At 42.5% G+C, this 17612-nt stretch overlaps 1 protein-coding gene across 3 annotated transcripts in view; it reads left to right on the top strand.

Moving 5' to 3' along the window:
- NIPAL3 (NIPA like domain containing 3) overlaps positions 1 to 13500 on the top strand; it is a 34631-nt gene extending 21131 nt beyond the window's left edge. For all 3 annotated transcript variants that reach the window (XM_034413476.2, XM_034413478.2, XM_034413477.3), the window contains exons 8-12: positions 2701 to 2836; positions 5518 to 5606; positions 6342 to 6405; positions 9427 to 9521; positions 11276 to 13500. In XM_034413476.2, coding sequence (XP_034269367.1) covers positions 2701 to 2836; positions 5518 to 5606; positions 6342 to 6405; positions 9427 to 9521; positions 11276 to 11454 — 563 coding nt within the window. In that variant the 3' untranslated portion in view covers positions 11455 to 13500. The remainder of the gene's footprint in view (positions 1 to 2700; positions 2837 to 5517; positions 5607 to 6341; positions 6406 to 9426; positions 9522 to 11275) is intronic.
- Positions 13501 to 17612: the final 4112 nt, after the last annotated feature.

The raw sequence follows: 17612 nt of genomic DNA, 5'->3' as shown, positions 1-17612 counted from the left end.
TCTGCATTTTCCAGAAATCCTGATCCAAGACCCCCGGAGGAGTCAAATTTTATGTATTTACCTTATTTTTCAGACTATAAGATGCTTTCCGGACTATAAGACGCACCTAGCTTTTGGGGAGGAAAACAAGGGGAAAAAAATCTGCCTCTGCCTCCCAGCAATTCGCCTCCTTGCAACAAACAGCCTCGTCAGCTTCAGCACAGCCTGATTTAGCACAAGCAGCTGATTGGTGGTTGGCTCTGCCTCCCAGAATACTGCCTATCAGCTGTTCCAGGCTGTGAGGATCACCACCACTTATTGCCGCCTCCGCGCGCCCCATGTTTGGCCTCTGCACTTCCCATTTTCGGCCTGAGCATGCGCCCATTTTCGGCCTGAGCATGTCCCATTTTCAGCCCGGTCCAGGCGGTGGGATCAGTGGCAGTGGCGGCGATTGCTGCCGCCTGGAACAGGCTGAAAAGGGGGTGCGTAGAAGCCGAAAATGGGACGCGCAGAGGCAGCGATAGGCGGCAGTGGTGATGGGTGCCGACAGTGGTGATGGGCGGTGGAAATCCCCGCAGCCTGGAACAGCTGATAGGTGGTATTCCGGGAGGCATATCCAACCGCCAGTCAGCTGCTTGTGCTAAATTAGGCTGTGCTGAAGCTGACCAGGCTGTTTGCTGCAAGGAGGCAAATTGCTGGGAGCAGAGGCCGGTGGGTGGGGACTGGCAGGTGGGCAGGGCTTCGCCAACATTCATTGTATAAGACGCACAGACATTTCCACCCATTTTTGGGGGGGTGGGGGGAAGTGTGTCTTATACACTGAAAAATAAGATATTTATTTATTGGGTTTCAAGGCTGGCTCCAAAAAGACTCTGAGCCACCCGGAAGATGTCTGCCTTAGACAAAGCCCCATGAAGAATATCCAGATAAAAATAAATTCATCAAGGTTTGAGTTGTTGGAGAGAGCTGAGTAAGTTAAGTTCTTGTTCCTGTTGATGGGGTCTCGGCAATTCCCATTACAGGTAGTCATCGACTTACGACCACAATTGAGCCCAAAATTTCTGTTGCTAAGTGAAACATTTGTTAAGTGAATTTCAGCCTGTTGTGTGACTTTTCTTTTCACTGTTGTTAAGTGAAGCACTGCAGTTGTTAAGTTAGTAACACAATTGTTAAGTGAATCCGGCTTCCCCATTGACTTTGCTTCTCAAAAGGTTACAAAAGTGTGATTTTCATGACCCCGGGACACTGCAGCCGTCATTAATATGAGTCAGTTGCCAAGTGTCCAAATTCTGATCAGTGGGGATGCTGCAACGGTCGTAAGTGTGAAAAATGATCATAAGTCACTTTTTTTAAATGCTGTTGTAACTTCGAACCGTCACTAAATTAATTGTTGTAAGTTGAGGACCACCTGCACATAGGTTGCAGCATCCCCATGGTCACATGATCAAAATTCAGACTCTTGGCAACTGACTCATATTTATGACGGTTGCAGGGTCCCGAGGTCATGGGATCTCCTTTTGAGACTTTCTGAAAAACAAAGTTAACGGGGAAAATCAGATTCACTTAACAACCATGTGTTAGCTGTGGAAGCCATATTAGGCCGGAAGCTTCCATGCTGCCACCTTCTCCTGTGTGGGAAAGTAGGAGGGGGGGATTAAGGAGAAGGGTTGTCTGTAGACATAATAGCATTCTTCCTGTCGGTCAAGGTCAGGCCGATCCTGCATCTGGAGAAGGAGTGGTCAGAGTAACGTCTCGAGATGGGACGGCGATTGATTGGAGCATGTGATCGACTGAGGAGTGAGGGGATGGTTTTGGGGGTTTTGATTTACTGAGGGAAAACCCGGACCTCTCAGATTCGGGTTTTCCCAGATGTGCCAGTTTACCTATCCTAGTAAATAGAACTTTGAAAAATGCTTGCTTCAGAGTTTTTACTTGGAGTTGGGTTTTTTTCTGGAATGCTGACACCGTCTTACTAATAACTGCGGTGGTTCACTTAACAGCTATGGCAAGAAAAGTCGTAAGACGAGGCAAAACTCACGTTAACACGTCTCACTTAGTCACAGAAATTTTGGGCTCAATTGCGGCCGTAAGTCAAAGACCACCTGTGCTGTTTTTTGCTCGCCGTTGTTAGGTGTTGGTCTTGAGCAAAACGAGGGTTGTTACCGGGGGTGAAATGCTCCCGGTTCGGACCGGATCACCCGATCCAGTAGCGATGGAGGCAGGTGGTTCGGAGAACCGGTAGCAAAAATCCCTGCCCCCCCCCATGCCCAGCTGAGCCACACAATCATCAGAGGCTTTTTTTTTTACTTTTAAAAGCATTTTTTCTACAATCTCTTCGGCCTAAAAAACGCTTTTAAAAGTAAAAAAAAAAGCCTCTGATGATCGTGCGGCTCAGCTGGGATTGTCAAAGGCTTTTAAAAGAAAAAAAACCCTTTTTTTCTTTTAAATGCCTCTGACGATCCAAGCTGAGTTGCCTGATCGTCAGAGGCATTTAAAAGGAAAAAAAATCCTCTGCCGATCAGGCAACTCAGCTGGGATCGTCAAAGCCTTTTGAAAGCATTTTTTATAACCTCTTCGCCGAATGGTTAAATGGTTTTAAAAGTTAAAAAAAAAATGGTCACGCCCACCCAATCACATTAACGCCCCCCAAGCCACGCCCACAGAACCGGTAGTAACAAATTTTAGATTTCACCACTGGTTGTTACCTTGCCGGTTTTCCAGGTTCCATGACTGTCATTACCGTCAAAGCCGTTGTGGGCATGGTCGCGGTTTCCATCCGGGGGAATATGCAGCTGGGCTACCCCATCTTCTACATCATGGCGGTGTGCATGGTGGCGACAACAGCCTTTCAGGCAGAGTAAGTGCAGCCGCGCTTCCTCTCTTCCTTTCTCCCCAAATGTGTATTTTCTTCCTGCAGCTCGCCGCCAAATGTCAAGGTAATTCAAATTTAATTAAAATGAATTATAGATCAAAAATAGAGCCTGTGTGGCAGGTAGCACTGGGAAACGAGGTAATTGGATTCTTCTTGCTGTTTCTGACCGGAGATAAGGCCTTTTAGTAACCATTTGAATAATTTCCTATTCTAAAAGAGGCTTTGGGGGAGGGTGAGGGGGGGGGTCATTTGGGAACAACACAGCTAAAGGCCAGCTTCCCACACTCATTGCATCTTGCGTGGATTGCTGGGAGTGTGCTCAGAGGGATGGAGAGCAGCCTTCCTTTTACATATAAGAAGAGATTTATTTTTTTTTGCTGGGTCTTAAGGTTCCATTTGGAAACATCATCGTTGGTAGCCAAAGCTATACTTCGGTACACAACCAAAAACAAAAAAAGAAAACAATTGCAACCCACCTGCCTTTCATAGAAGACCTGTGTGTTGCATGGGTCAGAAGGAGGGCTGAGAAAATATTTGCAGATCCCTCACATCCTGGACACAACCTGTTTCAACTTCTCCCCTCAGGACATTGCTATGGGGCATTGCATGCCAAAACAACTAGACACAGAGACAGATTTTTTCCTCTTGCCATCATTCTGCTGAACACTTAACTCCCATAGCTCTGCTCTGCTCCTATTCTATTCTATTCTATTCTATTCTATTCTATTCTATTCTATTCTATTCTATTCTATTCTATTCTATTCTATTCCTATTCCTATTCCTATTCCTATTCCATTCCATTCCTATTCCTATTCCCATTCCATTCCATTCCATTCCATTCCATTCCATTCCATTCCATTCCATTCTATTCTATTCTATTCTATTCTATTCCTATTCCTATTCCTATTCCATTCCATTCCATTCCTATTCCTATTCCATTCCATTCCATTCCATTCTATTCTATTCTATTCTATTCTATTCTATTCTACTCTATTCTATTCTATTCTATTGTTCTATTTTCTCTTCTTCTCCTCTCCTCTCCTCTCCTCTCCTCTCCTCTCCTCTCCTCTCCTCTCCTATTCTATTCTATTCTATTCTATTCTATTCTATTCTATTCTATTCTATTCTATTCTATTCTTCTATTTTCTCCTATATTCTCTTCTCTTCCTTTCCCTTCCCTTCCCTTCCCTTCCATTCTACATTCTATTCTAATCTATTATTCTATTTTCTCCTATTTTCTTCTCTTCTCTTCTACATTCTCTTCTATTATTCTATTTTCTCCTATTCATCTCTTCTCTTCTATATTTTTTTTAAAAATCTGATTTATATGCCGCCCTTCTCTGGAGACTCAGGGCAGCTTACAATGCGTTAAGCAATAGCCTTCATACTTTCGTATATTTATACAAAGTCAGCTTATTGCCCCCATAAACTGGGTCCTCATTTTACCTACCTTAGAAAGGATGGAAGGCTGAGTCAACCTTGAGCCTGGGGAGATTCAAACTTACAGTCATTGCAGGCAGCTGGTGTTAATCACAATGCTTTTAGTCTGCTGAGCCACCAGGCCCTTCCTGGTGGCTCAAATAGAATTTTATTCTATTCATGAGTCAAAAAGTCAAAACAGTGACTTATGACCAGTGCTCACACTTACAACTATTGCAGCATCCCTACAAGTCATGGGAATCAAAATTTGACAAACGGCAGTGTGTTTACCATAGTTGCAGTCTATGGGTCATGGATCCTCATTTGCAATCTTCCCAACTGGGAAGCAAGCAAAGTCAGTGGGGGACGTCAGATTCAATTAACAACCACAAGATTCTCTTTAAATAGCTACAGTGATTTGCTTAACAACTGGGACAAAAAAGTCATAAAATCAAGTGCCCGTCACTTAATCACCTTGCTTACCAATGGAAATTCTGGTCTCATGGCTGGCTGGGGAATTCTGGGGGTTGAAGTCCACACATCTTAAACTTATGAAGATTGAAAAACATTTTTCCCATTTGCATGCTTTCTAGAGCATTTGACGTCCATGTGTACTACCAAAAAGGGGAGAATATTTGTAGCTCAGGATTGAAATTAAGAGTCCTTGGGGATTTCTGAGATGGGTTGTTTTCTTGCAGACATTTAATTAGAATAATTAATCAGTGGAACAACTTGCTTCCAGAAGTTGTGAATGCTCCAACATTGGAAGTTTTTAAGAAGAGATTGGACAACCATTTGTCTGAAATGGTATAGGGTTTCCTTCCTAAGCAGGGGGTTGGACTAGAAGACCTCCAAGGTCCCTTCCAACTCTATTATTCTATTTGTGATTTGTAATTACCCAAACTAGCAACGCCAGCAGCACTGATGATGTTATATAGTTTGGGTAATGAAACGCCTACAGAAAAGTCCACCAAGCTCAGAGAGCACCAAGGACCCCTCGTTGTAAAACATTACCTAGATATTTTGGAATGAGCTGAAATTTCACCAGGCAAATCAAGCATTGTTTTGCCACTGAGATCAGCAGCTGAATCTCTGACTGGTGATCCTGTTTTTGGTTCATGATTTGTAAGTTTCCCCTTTTTTTGTGCTGAAACATCTTTGGCTTTTCCTGAAATGTTTTGTTATTTATTTATGGGCAATGTTGTCTGATTATTTTTTTTCTTCCACTGTATTTATTTTTCTCCTAGGTTTTTAACCCAAGCTTCCCACTTGTATGATGTATCCCAGATTGCCAGTGTGGGTTATATCCTGTCTACTGTGATAGGAATTACAGCAGGTAGGCATATATCGGTGCATTAAAATCATGAAAGGAGCTGATCCGCAAATAACCTGAAATGGATTTTGCCTTCTTTCCCATCCCTGGGAGAGAATCCCTAACCTAATACTTACCTTGAAATATATATATTTTAATGCTTAAAATGAAATAGCCTGCATTGATAACAAGATTCTGTGCCTCCCTTTAGAAACTGTTTTTCTATTTGGAAGTGTAAATATAAGGATGGAACATTTTATCACATGTGGTGGCAATGCCCCAAAGCAAAGAAATATTGGGAACAAATAAGGAGATGGTTACAGGAGATAACAGGAGAACTTAACCTGAATTATTTTTATTAGGAATAATTAATCAAAAGATAAAGAAGCAATTCTAACATATCATTTTACATATAGTAACAGCAGCACAAATTGTTTATGCCCAAGGTTGGAAACTTGAAAATATACCAGCCAATGAGAGGATTATTCATAAGATATTAGAATGTGCTGAGATGTATAAGCTCAAATTAGAAATAAAAGGCAAGGAAAAAACAGAATTTTACGAGGTTTGGGATAAGTGATATAAGTGGTTAGAACAGAGAAACAAAAATGTATAGAAATAAATGTAGGTAACTAAGAGATATATGAGACAGTACTGTTAAAAAAATGCTTATTGTTATGTAAATTGGAAGAATGGAAAATAAAAAATTTAAAAAATAGAAACTTTTTTTCTATTTGAAAAGGCTTCTTTTCTCTTCAGGTGCAACTTTTTATTTGGACTTTATTGCAGAAGATGTTCTCCATATTTGTATGTTTTGTTTGGGGTAAGTTTACAATATTGATCTAACTCGTTGGCTTCTGGTAAACCTGTGTCTCTTGCATTTCCTTTTTCTCTGCTTGGCAAGTTGGTTCTTTTTAATGTATGATGGCTATTGGAAGGCTGCTTTGAGCATCTTCTATCTCAGAATGGTGGGAAACACTATCAATCGTTTTCAGCTTACTGAAAACAGAGTCTGAGGGCTGTTAGTTGCCCACTCTTTGCTAATAGTTTGGGAACATTTGAGGATGGATTCTTGGTTGCCTGAAAAGCATCTAATGAAACCATTTGATAGCTGATCTTATTCTCACTCACAACCCTGTCTGGAGTTTGCTGAACTGGGAAACGCTATCCCAATCCCTGCCCATATTGCAGTGCCTTATACAATCGTAAATACGTACAGGTAGTCTTCAGGTAATGGCCCTAATTGGGCTGGAAACTAAACAACACAGTTGTAAATTGAATAATCACATGAGCGTGCCAACTTACAATGGCAATTCTGGTTGCTGTTGCTATGCAACATCTGTGCGGGCATTAAACGCAACATCACATGATCACAACTTGCAGCTTCCTGCCAGCTTCCCTATTGACGTTGCTGGTTAGAATCTGCCAGTGAAGGTTGCAAGCGGTGATCCTGTGTGACCACTGCAACCATTATAATTGCGTGCCTGTTGCCAAGCTCTCAAATTGTGATTGTGTGACTGCAGGGAGGTTGTGACAGCTGCAAGTTTGAGGCATAAGTCTCCTTGTTCAGTGCCAGCATAACTTTGAATGTTCGCTGAATGAATGGTCGTTAAGCAAGGGCTAGCTGTATTTTCCCTTTCTTGGAAACCAAATCAATGTAGTATTTGTTGGTAATTAAAGCTTAATTTGTCCGTAGTCAAAGAATCTGAGGAGAATCTGAGGAGTTAATGCCATCTATCTTTCTTTCTTTCTTTCTTTCTTTCTTTCTTTCTTTCTTTCTTTCTTTCTTTCTTTCTTTCTTTCTCTTTCTTTCTTTCCTTCCTTCCTTCCTTCCTTCCTTCCTTCTTTTTCTTTCTTTCCGTGTGTGTGTGTGTGTGTGTGTGTGTGTGTGTGTGTGTGTGTGTGTGTGTAAAGTGTTTTTCTGTCGAAGCACCTGGTCTACCCCAATATTGGAGGGAGCATCCTGCTTCCCTTTGGCTTTTCAGCTCCAATCCAGGAGCCCTCAAGCAGTCACATTCACAAGTTCGAATCCGAGTAAGGGTATGGCTAGCTGATGAGAGCTAAATAGCTTGAAATAGATCTATACTAGTCTCCCTTTATTTCTTTATCAGCAAAATATAAATTTGATAATATACTGTAAAATTTATATTGCTGCCTATTCACCCATGGCAACTCAAGGAGGTTTACAGAATATTAAATCACATTTAAAACAATAAAACTAATAAAAGGAATCAAATAAATCAATATAGAATAATATAATAAAATCACCCCCCCATCTCCCGCCCCAGCGATAGCAGATCACATGAGCCATTTAGTGGGCTCTATCCCGCTCTGGGTTCCCCAGACCCACTGGCAGAACCAGGTCTTCAGTGCCTTCCGGAAGAGTGTTAGAGTGGGGGCCATTCTAATTTCTGGGGGAATGATGTTCCAGAGAGAGGGAGCCACCACCGAGAAGGCCCTTCTTCTGGGTCCCATCAGGTGTATCTTCCTCGGGGATGGGACTCAGAAGAAGGGTCCCATCCTCTTGACCGAAAAGTTCAAGTCTTATATTTGCTAGGACAGTCCTGAGAACTTATGGGCAGCGGTGTCTGCAGAAGGGGGAAATTGTGAGGACAGACTGATAAAGGAAAGAGTGTCAGGACAGAAGTCTCATCCTTTTGGTGCATGCATTGTGCAATGCATGGGGCAGGACTTATGCTGTATTGCTGGACACCACTAGATATGGAAAAGGTTGTCAGTTCAGAATTGGGATGTCGAAGGGACTGCTTAGGGGGTGGAGATGCCTAGGAGCCCTTCTTCCTGGAGAGAATCCATGGGAGCAGCGGATGCTGTTCCTTTCAAGAAAATCAGAGTATCATCTCTTCACCCTTCTTTCCTCTCCTCGTATTCTGCCTGCATCAGTTTCCACTGCTCTTAAAAATAAGAAAGTGAAAATAGTACCGATGGTAAAAGGAGTCTTGGTGCAATCCAGGGGTGAATTCTACTTACCTTCCTTACCAGTTCGGAAGACCTTCTGTGCATGCCCAAATCTTCTGCACATGCGCAGAAGGTAAAAAACACATTACCTCCTGGTTACAACCAGAAAGTAATGACACCCAGCCGGGTGGGCAAAGCTATGCTCCGCCGTCGCTACCAGATCGCCGAACCACCGGCCAAGATCGCTACTGGATTGAGCGATCCGGTCCGATCCGAGAGCATTTCACCCCTGGTGCAATCCCAAAACAACCAGAACACCACTTGAATGCCATCGTCATTGACAAGTTCACCATCCGTCAATTGCAAAAGGCAGCTTTACTTGGAACAGCTGGCATCCTGGGATGATACTCTTAATACTATTAACAGCACTTAATACTATTAATCAGCTCCATAGAAAGGACTCAAGAGGCAGATAAAAATGCCAAATCTAGTCTAAGCATCTGGCTGACTGTGCAGTTAACCATAATAACAACAACGTCCTTATTCCTGCAAAGCCTCCTGACGCTGTTCTTTCCCTTAAGAATTTATGTTGAGGTAGAGAAGGCTCATGCACAACTATTTTAAGTCAGTAAACAAGGTCTGGGTAAATTTCTCAGACGGTTAGAAGGGCACTTCAGCTCTCCCTATGGCTTTGGAAAGAACTAAATTTAGTTAGAACTGTTTTTTGATGTTCCTGCTCGTCAGAGATGTTTCACTTCAAAAGTGTCTGGAAATGTTTACTTTGCCCCATGAACTGAAGCAGCATGGAGACCGATGACTCACTTTCTGTGAGGTCAAATGTGTCGCTAACACTTTTAGCTGTCAGCCACGTTTTTCTCTTACCTATGTTTCAAACTTCTTTACCTTGTCCTTTTAAAATCTCTTTCAGGTGCCTCATTGCCTTTTTAGGGGTCTTTCTGATCACTAGAAACAAGAGGAAATGCATCTTTTTTGAGCCGTACATCTCCATGGATGCCATGCCAAGTAATCTTAAAATCTAGTACCTTTTTGATAAGCTGGTAAAAACCGACAGGCTTTTGGAAAAGTTAGTCTACCCCCAAACCTCACCCCGCTTTATTATTTAGTTGTACCACTTGCTGCAGTCAGGTACAAAAACCGGGCATTTAACAGTGGCGGGATTCAAAAAAATTTACCACTGGTTCTGTGGGCATGGCTTGGTGGGTGTGGCATGATTTGGTGGGCGTGGCTTGGTGGGCATGGCAGGGGAAGAATACAGTAAAATCTCCATTCCCACCCCACTCCACAGGAAAGATACTGCAAAATCCCCATTCCCACCCCACTCCAGGGGAAGGATACTGTAAAATCCCCGTTTCCTCCTGATCAGCTGGGATTTGGGAGGCAGAGATTAGATGGGGGTGGGCCAGTCAGAGATGGTATTTACTGGTTCTCCGAACTACTCAACATTTCCGCTAGTGATTCTCCAGAACTGGTCAGAACCTACTGAATACCACCTCTGGCATTTAAGCAATGTGAAAGAACCCGTACCTTGACCGTGGTTATATTGAAAGTGTAATGTCATGAATGTTCTTGGCTTCTATTTATGTTATTTATAATGTTGGTCCCTGGTTTATTCTGCTTTTCTCCTATTTTAACAGCTGCCGAGAATCTCATATATTGAGATGGGCATCCTAGAAATGAGGGTATTAAATAAGTAATTTTTCAGAATCCACTTTCATCCATTTTAGATTTAATTTTGGAGTACTGAGGGAGAAATTTAAGGCAAAAATTTCCTTTAGGTCTTGTAGAGGATTAAAACATTAATTCACCCTTCAAGAACCTTGAAAAACCTCAAAGATTTGGACATTGTCCCCATTCAATGTGGAGATGACGATGACAATAATAATAATTTTATTGATTGATTGACTGATTATATTTGTTTGTCAGCAATCTCGCATACTATATCATCCAAATACCAGTTCAGTCATAGAATTGCAAATATGGCACTGAGGACCAAACGTAGCATTCTAACTTGAGAAGGGGATCCATATTTTGGATATTTCAGTAGCAGTGTTTCTCAACCTCACTCCCTTGAAGATATGCGGACTTCAACTCCCAGAATTCTGTGTCTTCAAATGTCCAAGGCTGAGAAACACCATCCTGAGGTAATCCAATCCTGCTGCCATCCAATGTGATGCAACTCTGGTTCCAGCCAAGTCTCAGAATGTAGGCTTTGAGATCAAAACTTTAGAACAGGGGTCAGCAACCTGTGGCTCTGGAGCCGCATGTGGCTCTTTCACCCCTCTGCTGCGGCTCCTTGTCACTCAAAATATGCATCACAATCGCCAATGTGCGACACCCGCCAGCACGCGATTTATTGAGCTTTTCAACCCTGGGTAGGCCAACCATGGATAAATCCAAGAAAAGAAAAGTTTCAGAAGAAAACATAAGGTTTAATTCAACTACATATGCTAGTTTTGTGGCCGCTCAAGAAATAGGCATGGGAAGGTTTTTGTGGCTCCCGGTGTTTTCTTTTCTGTGGGAAACAGGTCCAAATGGCTCTTTGAGTGTTTAAGGTTGCAGACCCCTGCTTTAGAACAATCTTGGTAGCTTTATGATGGATGGACTCCATCTCCCAGAATTCCCCAGGCAGCCCTCCTTTAGAAGATGAAATTAGAGTTTGGTTGGGTTAACGGAAGTGACAAGTTAAAAGAGAGCAATTGAATTTCTCTCTGTTTTCAAACCCCTACATTTCAAACCCCTCCACCTTTGTCCTTCAGGCATGCAGAATCTGCACGACAACGGAACTGCAGTTCAACCTGAACTGAAGTCTTCTTTTTCCTACGGCGCCCTGGAAAACAATGATAGCATCTCCGAAATTTATACTCCTGCTACCTTAACCGTTGTCCAGGAAGAACATGCTTCTTGTCGGATCATGTCACACAGCAAAAACGAGTGAATGCTCATTGAAGGAATACTGTAGGTGTGGTTGTCTTATTTATTACCCCTCCCTTTCTGTTATTTCACTCATTGAGCCCAGAAGGCAGATGAAGTAGGGATGAACTCATATAATAATTCTTAAAAAAAATAATAATTATTGATTAAGGATCAACGTACCTGCAGATACAAAAGTATTCCATGGTAAGATGAATTGCATTGGGATCCGAACAGCTCCAGCATTGCAAACGCAGAAGGCATTTGAGTAGCTAAACAGACTGTACCGATGCTCTGTTATAACAGAAGCAGTGATTTCCTTGGGATAACCAGGGATTGTGTGTCTTTTAAAAACTGGAAGAATGGCATTCTCCAAGAGATATGTATTAGGGATTCCCCACACTGAAAACTAATTATTTCCCCTTTTTCTGGTAGGCATGGCTAACCAGAGATATATTGATGCAGTTCACTAGTGTGTCCTCTGTTTTATTTAGTATATCTTGTTCTCCCAAACCTGGGAATAGGGAGGCAGGATACATTCTAGTATTCTGTTACCCTGGTCAAAGGGTTTAGTCAACAGTTCAACATTTTTTCCCATGAAAACTATGCAATTGAAGACATATCGCCGCTGAAAACTCATACCTTTCAGATCAACGCACCATGATTTAAGTTTAGTGTCCCGACGTTGGTCTGCAACCCCAGGTGTTGAGAATGTGATGACACATGTTTTGCTAATCGAAAGACCGCCATCTTGAAATCATAATGTTTGTGCTTTTAATAATTGTTCCGACAATGAAATTCTAGGTTGTAATGTCCTTTGCATTAGGCCTGGTTTTCATATTTAGCAGGTTTGGGTAATACAGGATGAATTGCATCATTTCATAATAATGTTTGGAGACTGCAATGGAATGTTTTTTTTTGGGGGGGGGGGATTAAAAATACTTCCCTGCAAATAGAAAGAAAGCCAGCTTTTGCAGATGTCACTGAGTTGTGACCAAAACCTCCTTCCTTCCTTCCTTTCCTGTGTGTGATATTTATGTTTAAATGTGCAGGAATTATTTAAACGGAGGAGCATTTAAAAATATCCTGGTGCTTCAACTGCAACCTATTTAGCTATCTCTGGCCATTTTGCCCATTAGATAAAGACATTGATTTCCTGCAAGTTTTTTGTTTTTAATTTGTACTGTATCAAGATTCTATCTGCTCCTTCTCCCCAGCAGATGACAACACTTCGACAACCTTGGCTGATCTTAAAAAGCTAAGCTCTGTTAGATGTGGTTTTTGTATTGAGGATGGATGATCAGCGGAAAATCCCCAGTTGTAGGGTGTACTGGGAAATGTAAAAAGCATCTCAGAAAATACAGTCCCTAGCCTTTTCAGGTTTCTGGTGGTTGCCAGTAGAAATGAATAAGATTTTAACCCTGGTTTTGTGGAAGAATTAACATGAATGTCAACCTCTCTGCAGTTTTCAGTGGCCCTGTGGAGTCTGAATGGAAGATACTCAGGTACTTTGGCCCACTTTCACAGAGCGAATTTGCACTTAAGATCCATAAAGGTCCCTGGGCAATATGAAATAAAGCCGTATTTCTCAACCTTGGCAGCTTGAAGACATGTGGCCTTCAACTCCCAGAATTCCCCAGCTGGTTAGGGAATTCTAGGAGTTGAAGGCCACATCTTAAGGTGCCCAAGTTTGAAAAGCATCTCTCTAAACATCTTCAAAATCTCCAGCTTCCTTTTTGATTATTGCTTTGATATCTTCTGGAGATATCTGTAGGAAACTGAATTTCTTCCCATTCCATCACATCTTCCCTAATATTAAGTAAATATTTAGGCGTAACTGCAAAGGGAAAAAAGAAAACTTCCTGGGTTATTGATCTGGGAATCGTTTTACAAGCATAAGACTGTTTGGAAATTTCTCTTAAATTCTTCTTGAGGAAACAGTCATGGTCCTTTTCAGAATGATAGCTAACGTTCTTGCCTCACTGATTTCTAGAATGAATAACATATTTGTTGACTGAGAGTACTGTCTTGACCATGGTATGTGTAAATAAACAAAGCTTTATGACACGAAGATGGAGAATGGCATATTTTGTTCAAAGCAAGTATTGTGTTGGGTGGGCGGGCAAATAAATTGAATAAGAAGCCACCGTGAAGACCATTTGGGTAGAAAGGCAGACTACAGGTATTTAATGAAATAATTACTGTATTTTTCAGAGTATACGATGCACCTTTTTCCCCCCTAAAAGGGGGTGAAAATTTAGGTGCATCTTATACACCGAATGTAGCCCCGCCCACCCACTGGCCCCCGCCCTTTGGCCGCTGCCTCCCAGCAGTTCATCTCCTTGCAGCAAGCAGCAAGAAGAAACAGCTCGTTTCAGCTTCAGGACAGCCTAATTAGCACAAGTTGATTGGATGGGCCTCCCGACTCTCAGCTGTTTTGATCTCAGCTGTTTTGCGCAGGGCTCTGCTGCTTGCTGCAAGGAGGTAAATTGCTGGAGCAGATTTTTTTTCCTTGTGCTAATCAAGCTATGCTGAAAACAAAAATGAAAGTAAAACAGGCTGTTTACTGCAACGAGGCAAAATTGCTGAGAGGCAGAGGCAGATTTCTTTTTCTTGTTTTCACCAAAAAAGGTAGGTGCGTCTTATAGTCCGGTGCGTCTTATACTCCGAAAAATACGGTAGTTAATAACTGGGTCCAAAATTTCCATTGCTAATCAAGGTGGTTGTTAAGGAAGTTGCACCAGATTTTACCACTTTTTTAATCATTGCTGTTAAGTGAATCGTGCAGTCATTAGATGAATCCAGCTTTTCCCATTGACTGTTTGTTGGAAGCTGCCTGGGAAGGTCAGAAACGATGATCACAGGACCCTGACAGCCTGATATCATCGTAAATGCATGCTGGTAGCCAAGCACCCAAATTTGGTCATGTGAGCGTGGGATGCTGCTGCAGAAGATATAAATGCGAGGATTCATTGTAAGCAGGGGTGAAATGCTCCTGGTTCGGACCGGATCACCCGATCCGGTAGTGATGGTGCTGGGTGGTTCGGAGAACCGGTAGCAAAAATCCCTGCGCCCCCCCATGCCCAGGTAAGCCACGCGATCATCAGAGGCTTTTTTTCTTTTAAATGTCCCTGACGATCCAAACTGAGTTGCCTGATCATCAAGCTGAGTTTGACGATCCAAGCTGACATCCAAGCTGACGATCCAAGACGATGCCTGACGATCCAAGCTGAGTTGCCTGATCGGCAGAGGCATTTAAAAGAAAAAAAGTCTCTGACGATCAGGCAACTCAGCTGGGATCGTCGGAGCCTTTTGAAAGCATTTTTACAACCTCTTCGCTGAAGAGGTTGTAGAAAAAATGGTTTTAAAAGTTAAAAAAAAATTGGCCACGCCCACCCAGTCACATTACCACCCCCCCCCAAGCCACGTCCACAGAACCGGTAGTAACAAATTTTAGATTTCACCACTGATTGTTAAGTCACTTTTTTCAGTGCCATTGTAACTTCGAACAGTCACTAAACAAAGGGTTGTAACTCAAGGACTACCTGTAATGAAAGCAAGCACGAGGGGAGATTTTTGCTGAAGCTCAGTGACGCCTTAGTGCATGGGTGTCAAACTTGCGGCGTCACCTTGCCGTCACATGATGTATCGCGACGTTTTTTCCCCTTTGCGGAGCTGTCGTGCTTGGCCTATGTATGACATATCCAGCCCACAGGCCGCCAGTTTGACACCCTTGCTGCTTAATGGAAGCAGATCAACATACGAATGTTGTATTCCATATCTGTAATTTTGACACACACAGCCTTGAGATGGAAGGAATTTTAAACATTTATCAATCTTGACTGCGTATGGCTCGTTGTAACTCATACCCGGAGGATATGATCCCAATCAATAGCACCAAAGATCTTATACAGGCAGCTTGCATGAAGCAATGAAGTCTAGAGTACAGATCAAACATCTATCACAGCCTAGAAAGAGGAAGTACAGTATTTTCATCCATTTCCCACAAAGGATGAGTCATGTCCTTTTTTGCCTATAAGTGGCAATCAACACCCTACATAAAGATAGAGGGGTAGCTGCCCAGCCCTGCTAAAGGCACCTGGCGTTTTCAGGGGAAGGGAGGGGAAGCATATTGGCCATTCCCACCCAAATGTCCAAGAGGAGGGGTAGTACTCTATCTATGCAATGGGTAGAACACGTGGGGCATGCTCGTTCTGCCTCCTACTACTCCAGAACTGGCTGTTACCTAATTTAAATAGCAACCCTGAATACAGTTTATTAAATCAAGATTTATTGAATGCACCAATTAGCCTTGTCTTGCATTTCTAATCGTCTTATCACAGCAGATACAGGTTTGGAAACATGCTAAGCCTTCATCCTTTGAATGAATGCAAAATGTAAGATGCGGCTGACATGCTAATGAAACTGATGATGGTACTGACAGATGCTTGAGCTAAGCAGTTGTTAAGGGAGATTTTTAAAATAGAAGTTTTGTCAGGTCCGTCTTGTTCAACACTAAAAGCATGCAGATTGGAAGGCTTACAGCTAATATTTTTTAATGCAGTTGAGCTGTTGACTCGAATCTGCCAGTGAAATACTTGCCAACGTAATTAACATTCTATGGATTTTATTCCATGGAAGCAAATAGAAATTAACTTTGAGAACATTTATATTTGGGTACTGAATTACCACTGGGGGGGAGGGAAAGGCAGCAGAAGCCAACTGTCTGATTATGGACTTGATTTGCTGAGAGAGGCAACGAGCTGTATATGAATGGAAAAATACAGGAATCGGAGAAGAAATTATTATATAAAATAGGGCATGCGTAGACGAATATCTTTCTACATTAAAACGTGTAACAAGTCAATTATGCTTGTTACAACTGACAAATTGTACAAATTAACCCCCCCCCCCCCAAAAAAGACCTGCCTGCAGGTGAATTTAGCCATTTTCATGCACGGAGGAAAAAAAAGAATATGGTTTGTTGAACGAAGACCGGTTTCAAACAGCATGCTGAGCTATCCTAGAAAATTGAAAGCCCAGCCATTCTGAATAGGAATCTGTTGGATCAAATCACATTTAGAGCGGACAGTCATGAAAAGCAGCACTGAGATTGCTGCAATAGATCTGGTAATCCAATTAAAAGGTCATGGGTTAAATTTAATCCTCCTTAGGAACTGGATGTATTACCTTCTGTATACAATCTAGTGTAGCTTCATTTATTTATTTATTAACTTCATGTCCCAACTTTCCAGGAGCCCAAGATAGCACAGCTTCCCTATTTTTCCCCACTAGAACTGTGAGAGGGTGGTTGGGCTGAGAGAGACAAAGCTTTTGTGGCTGAGTGAAGACTAGTATTTAGGTCTCCCTGCCCCTTAGCCAATGTTTCACCAATTACACATACAAGTTCTTGGACTGGAAGACGTCCCCAGTAGTTGAAGGGGACATCACCCTGCCAACAAAAGTGCGTATAGTCAAGGCTATGGTTTTCCCAGTTGCAATGTATGGCTGTGAAAGTTGGACCATAAGAAAGGCTGAGCGCCAAAGAATTGAGGCCTTTGAACTCTGGTGCTGGAGGAGACTCCTGCGAGTCCCTTGGACTGCAAGGCAGTCAAACTGGTCAGTCCTAGAGGAGATCAACTCTGACTGCTCTTTAGAAAGCTAGATCCTGGAGATGAAACTCAAATATTTTGGCCACCTAATGAGAAGGAAGGACTCCCTGGAGAAAAGCCTAATGCTGAGAACGATTGAGGGCAAAAGAATAAGGGGACAACAGAGAAGGAGGTGGCTGAATGGAGTCACTGAAGCATTAGATGTGAGCTTAAATGGACTCCAGAGGATGGTGGAGGACAGGAAGGCCTGGAGGAACGTTGTCCATGGGGTTGCGATGGGTCGGACACGACTTCACAACTAACAACAAGTTGAAGGGGAACCTGAAGCTCCCTATTCTCGGTCCAATGCATTAAGCCAGTGTATCTCAAGCTTGGGAGTTTTCAGATGGGTGGAATTCAACTCCCAGAATTCCCACAGCCAGCATGTCAATATCTGCCTTGAACTGAGGCTCCAGAGAAAGTGGGTCATGCAACAAGGCAAATGACCCAAAACATGCACGAATGGGTTTGAGCAGAAGGAAATTAACGTTGTGGACCTGACAAGTTGAAATCCTGACCTTAATCCTAGACA

Source organism: Pantherophis guttatus, chromosome 10, assembly GCF_059756535.1.
Source record: "Pantherophis guttatus breed Tessera chromosome 10, ASM5975653v1, whole genome shotgun sequence".
Classification (NCBI taxonomy): domain Eukaryota; kingdom Metazoa; phylum Chordata; class Lepidosauria; order Squamata; family Colubridae; genus Pantherophis; species Pantherophis guttatus.
The sequence above is the reverse complement of the archived record's forward strand: the minus strand, read 5'-3'. Positions and strand labels throughout refer to the sequence as shown.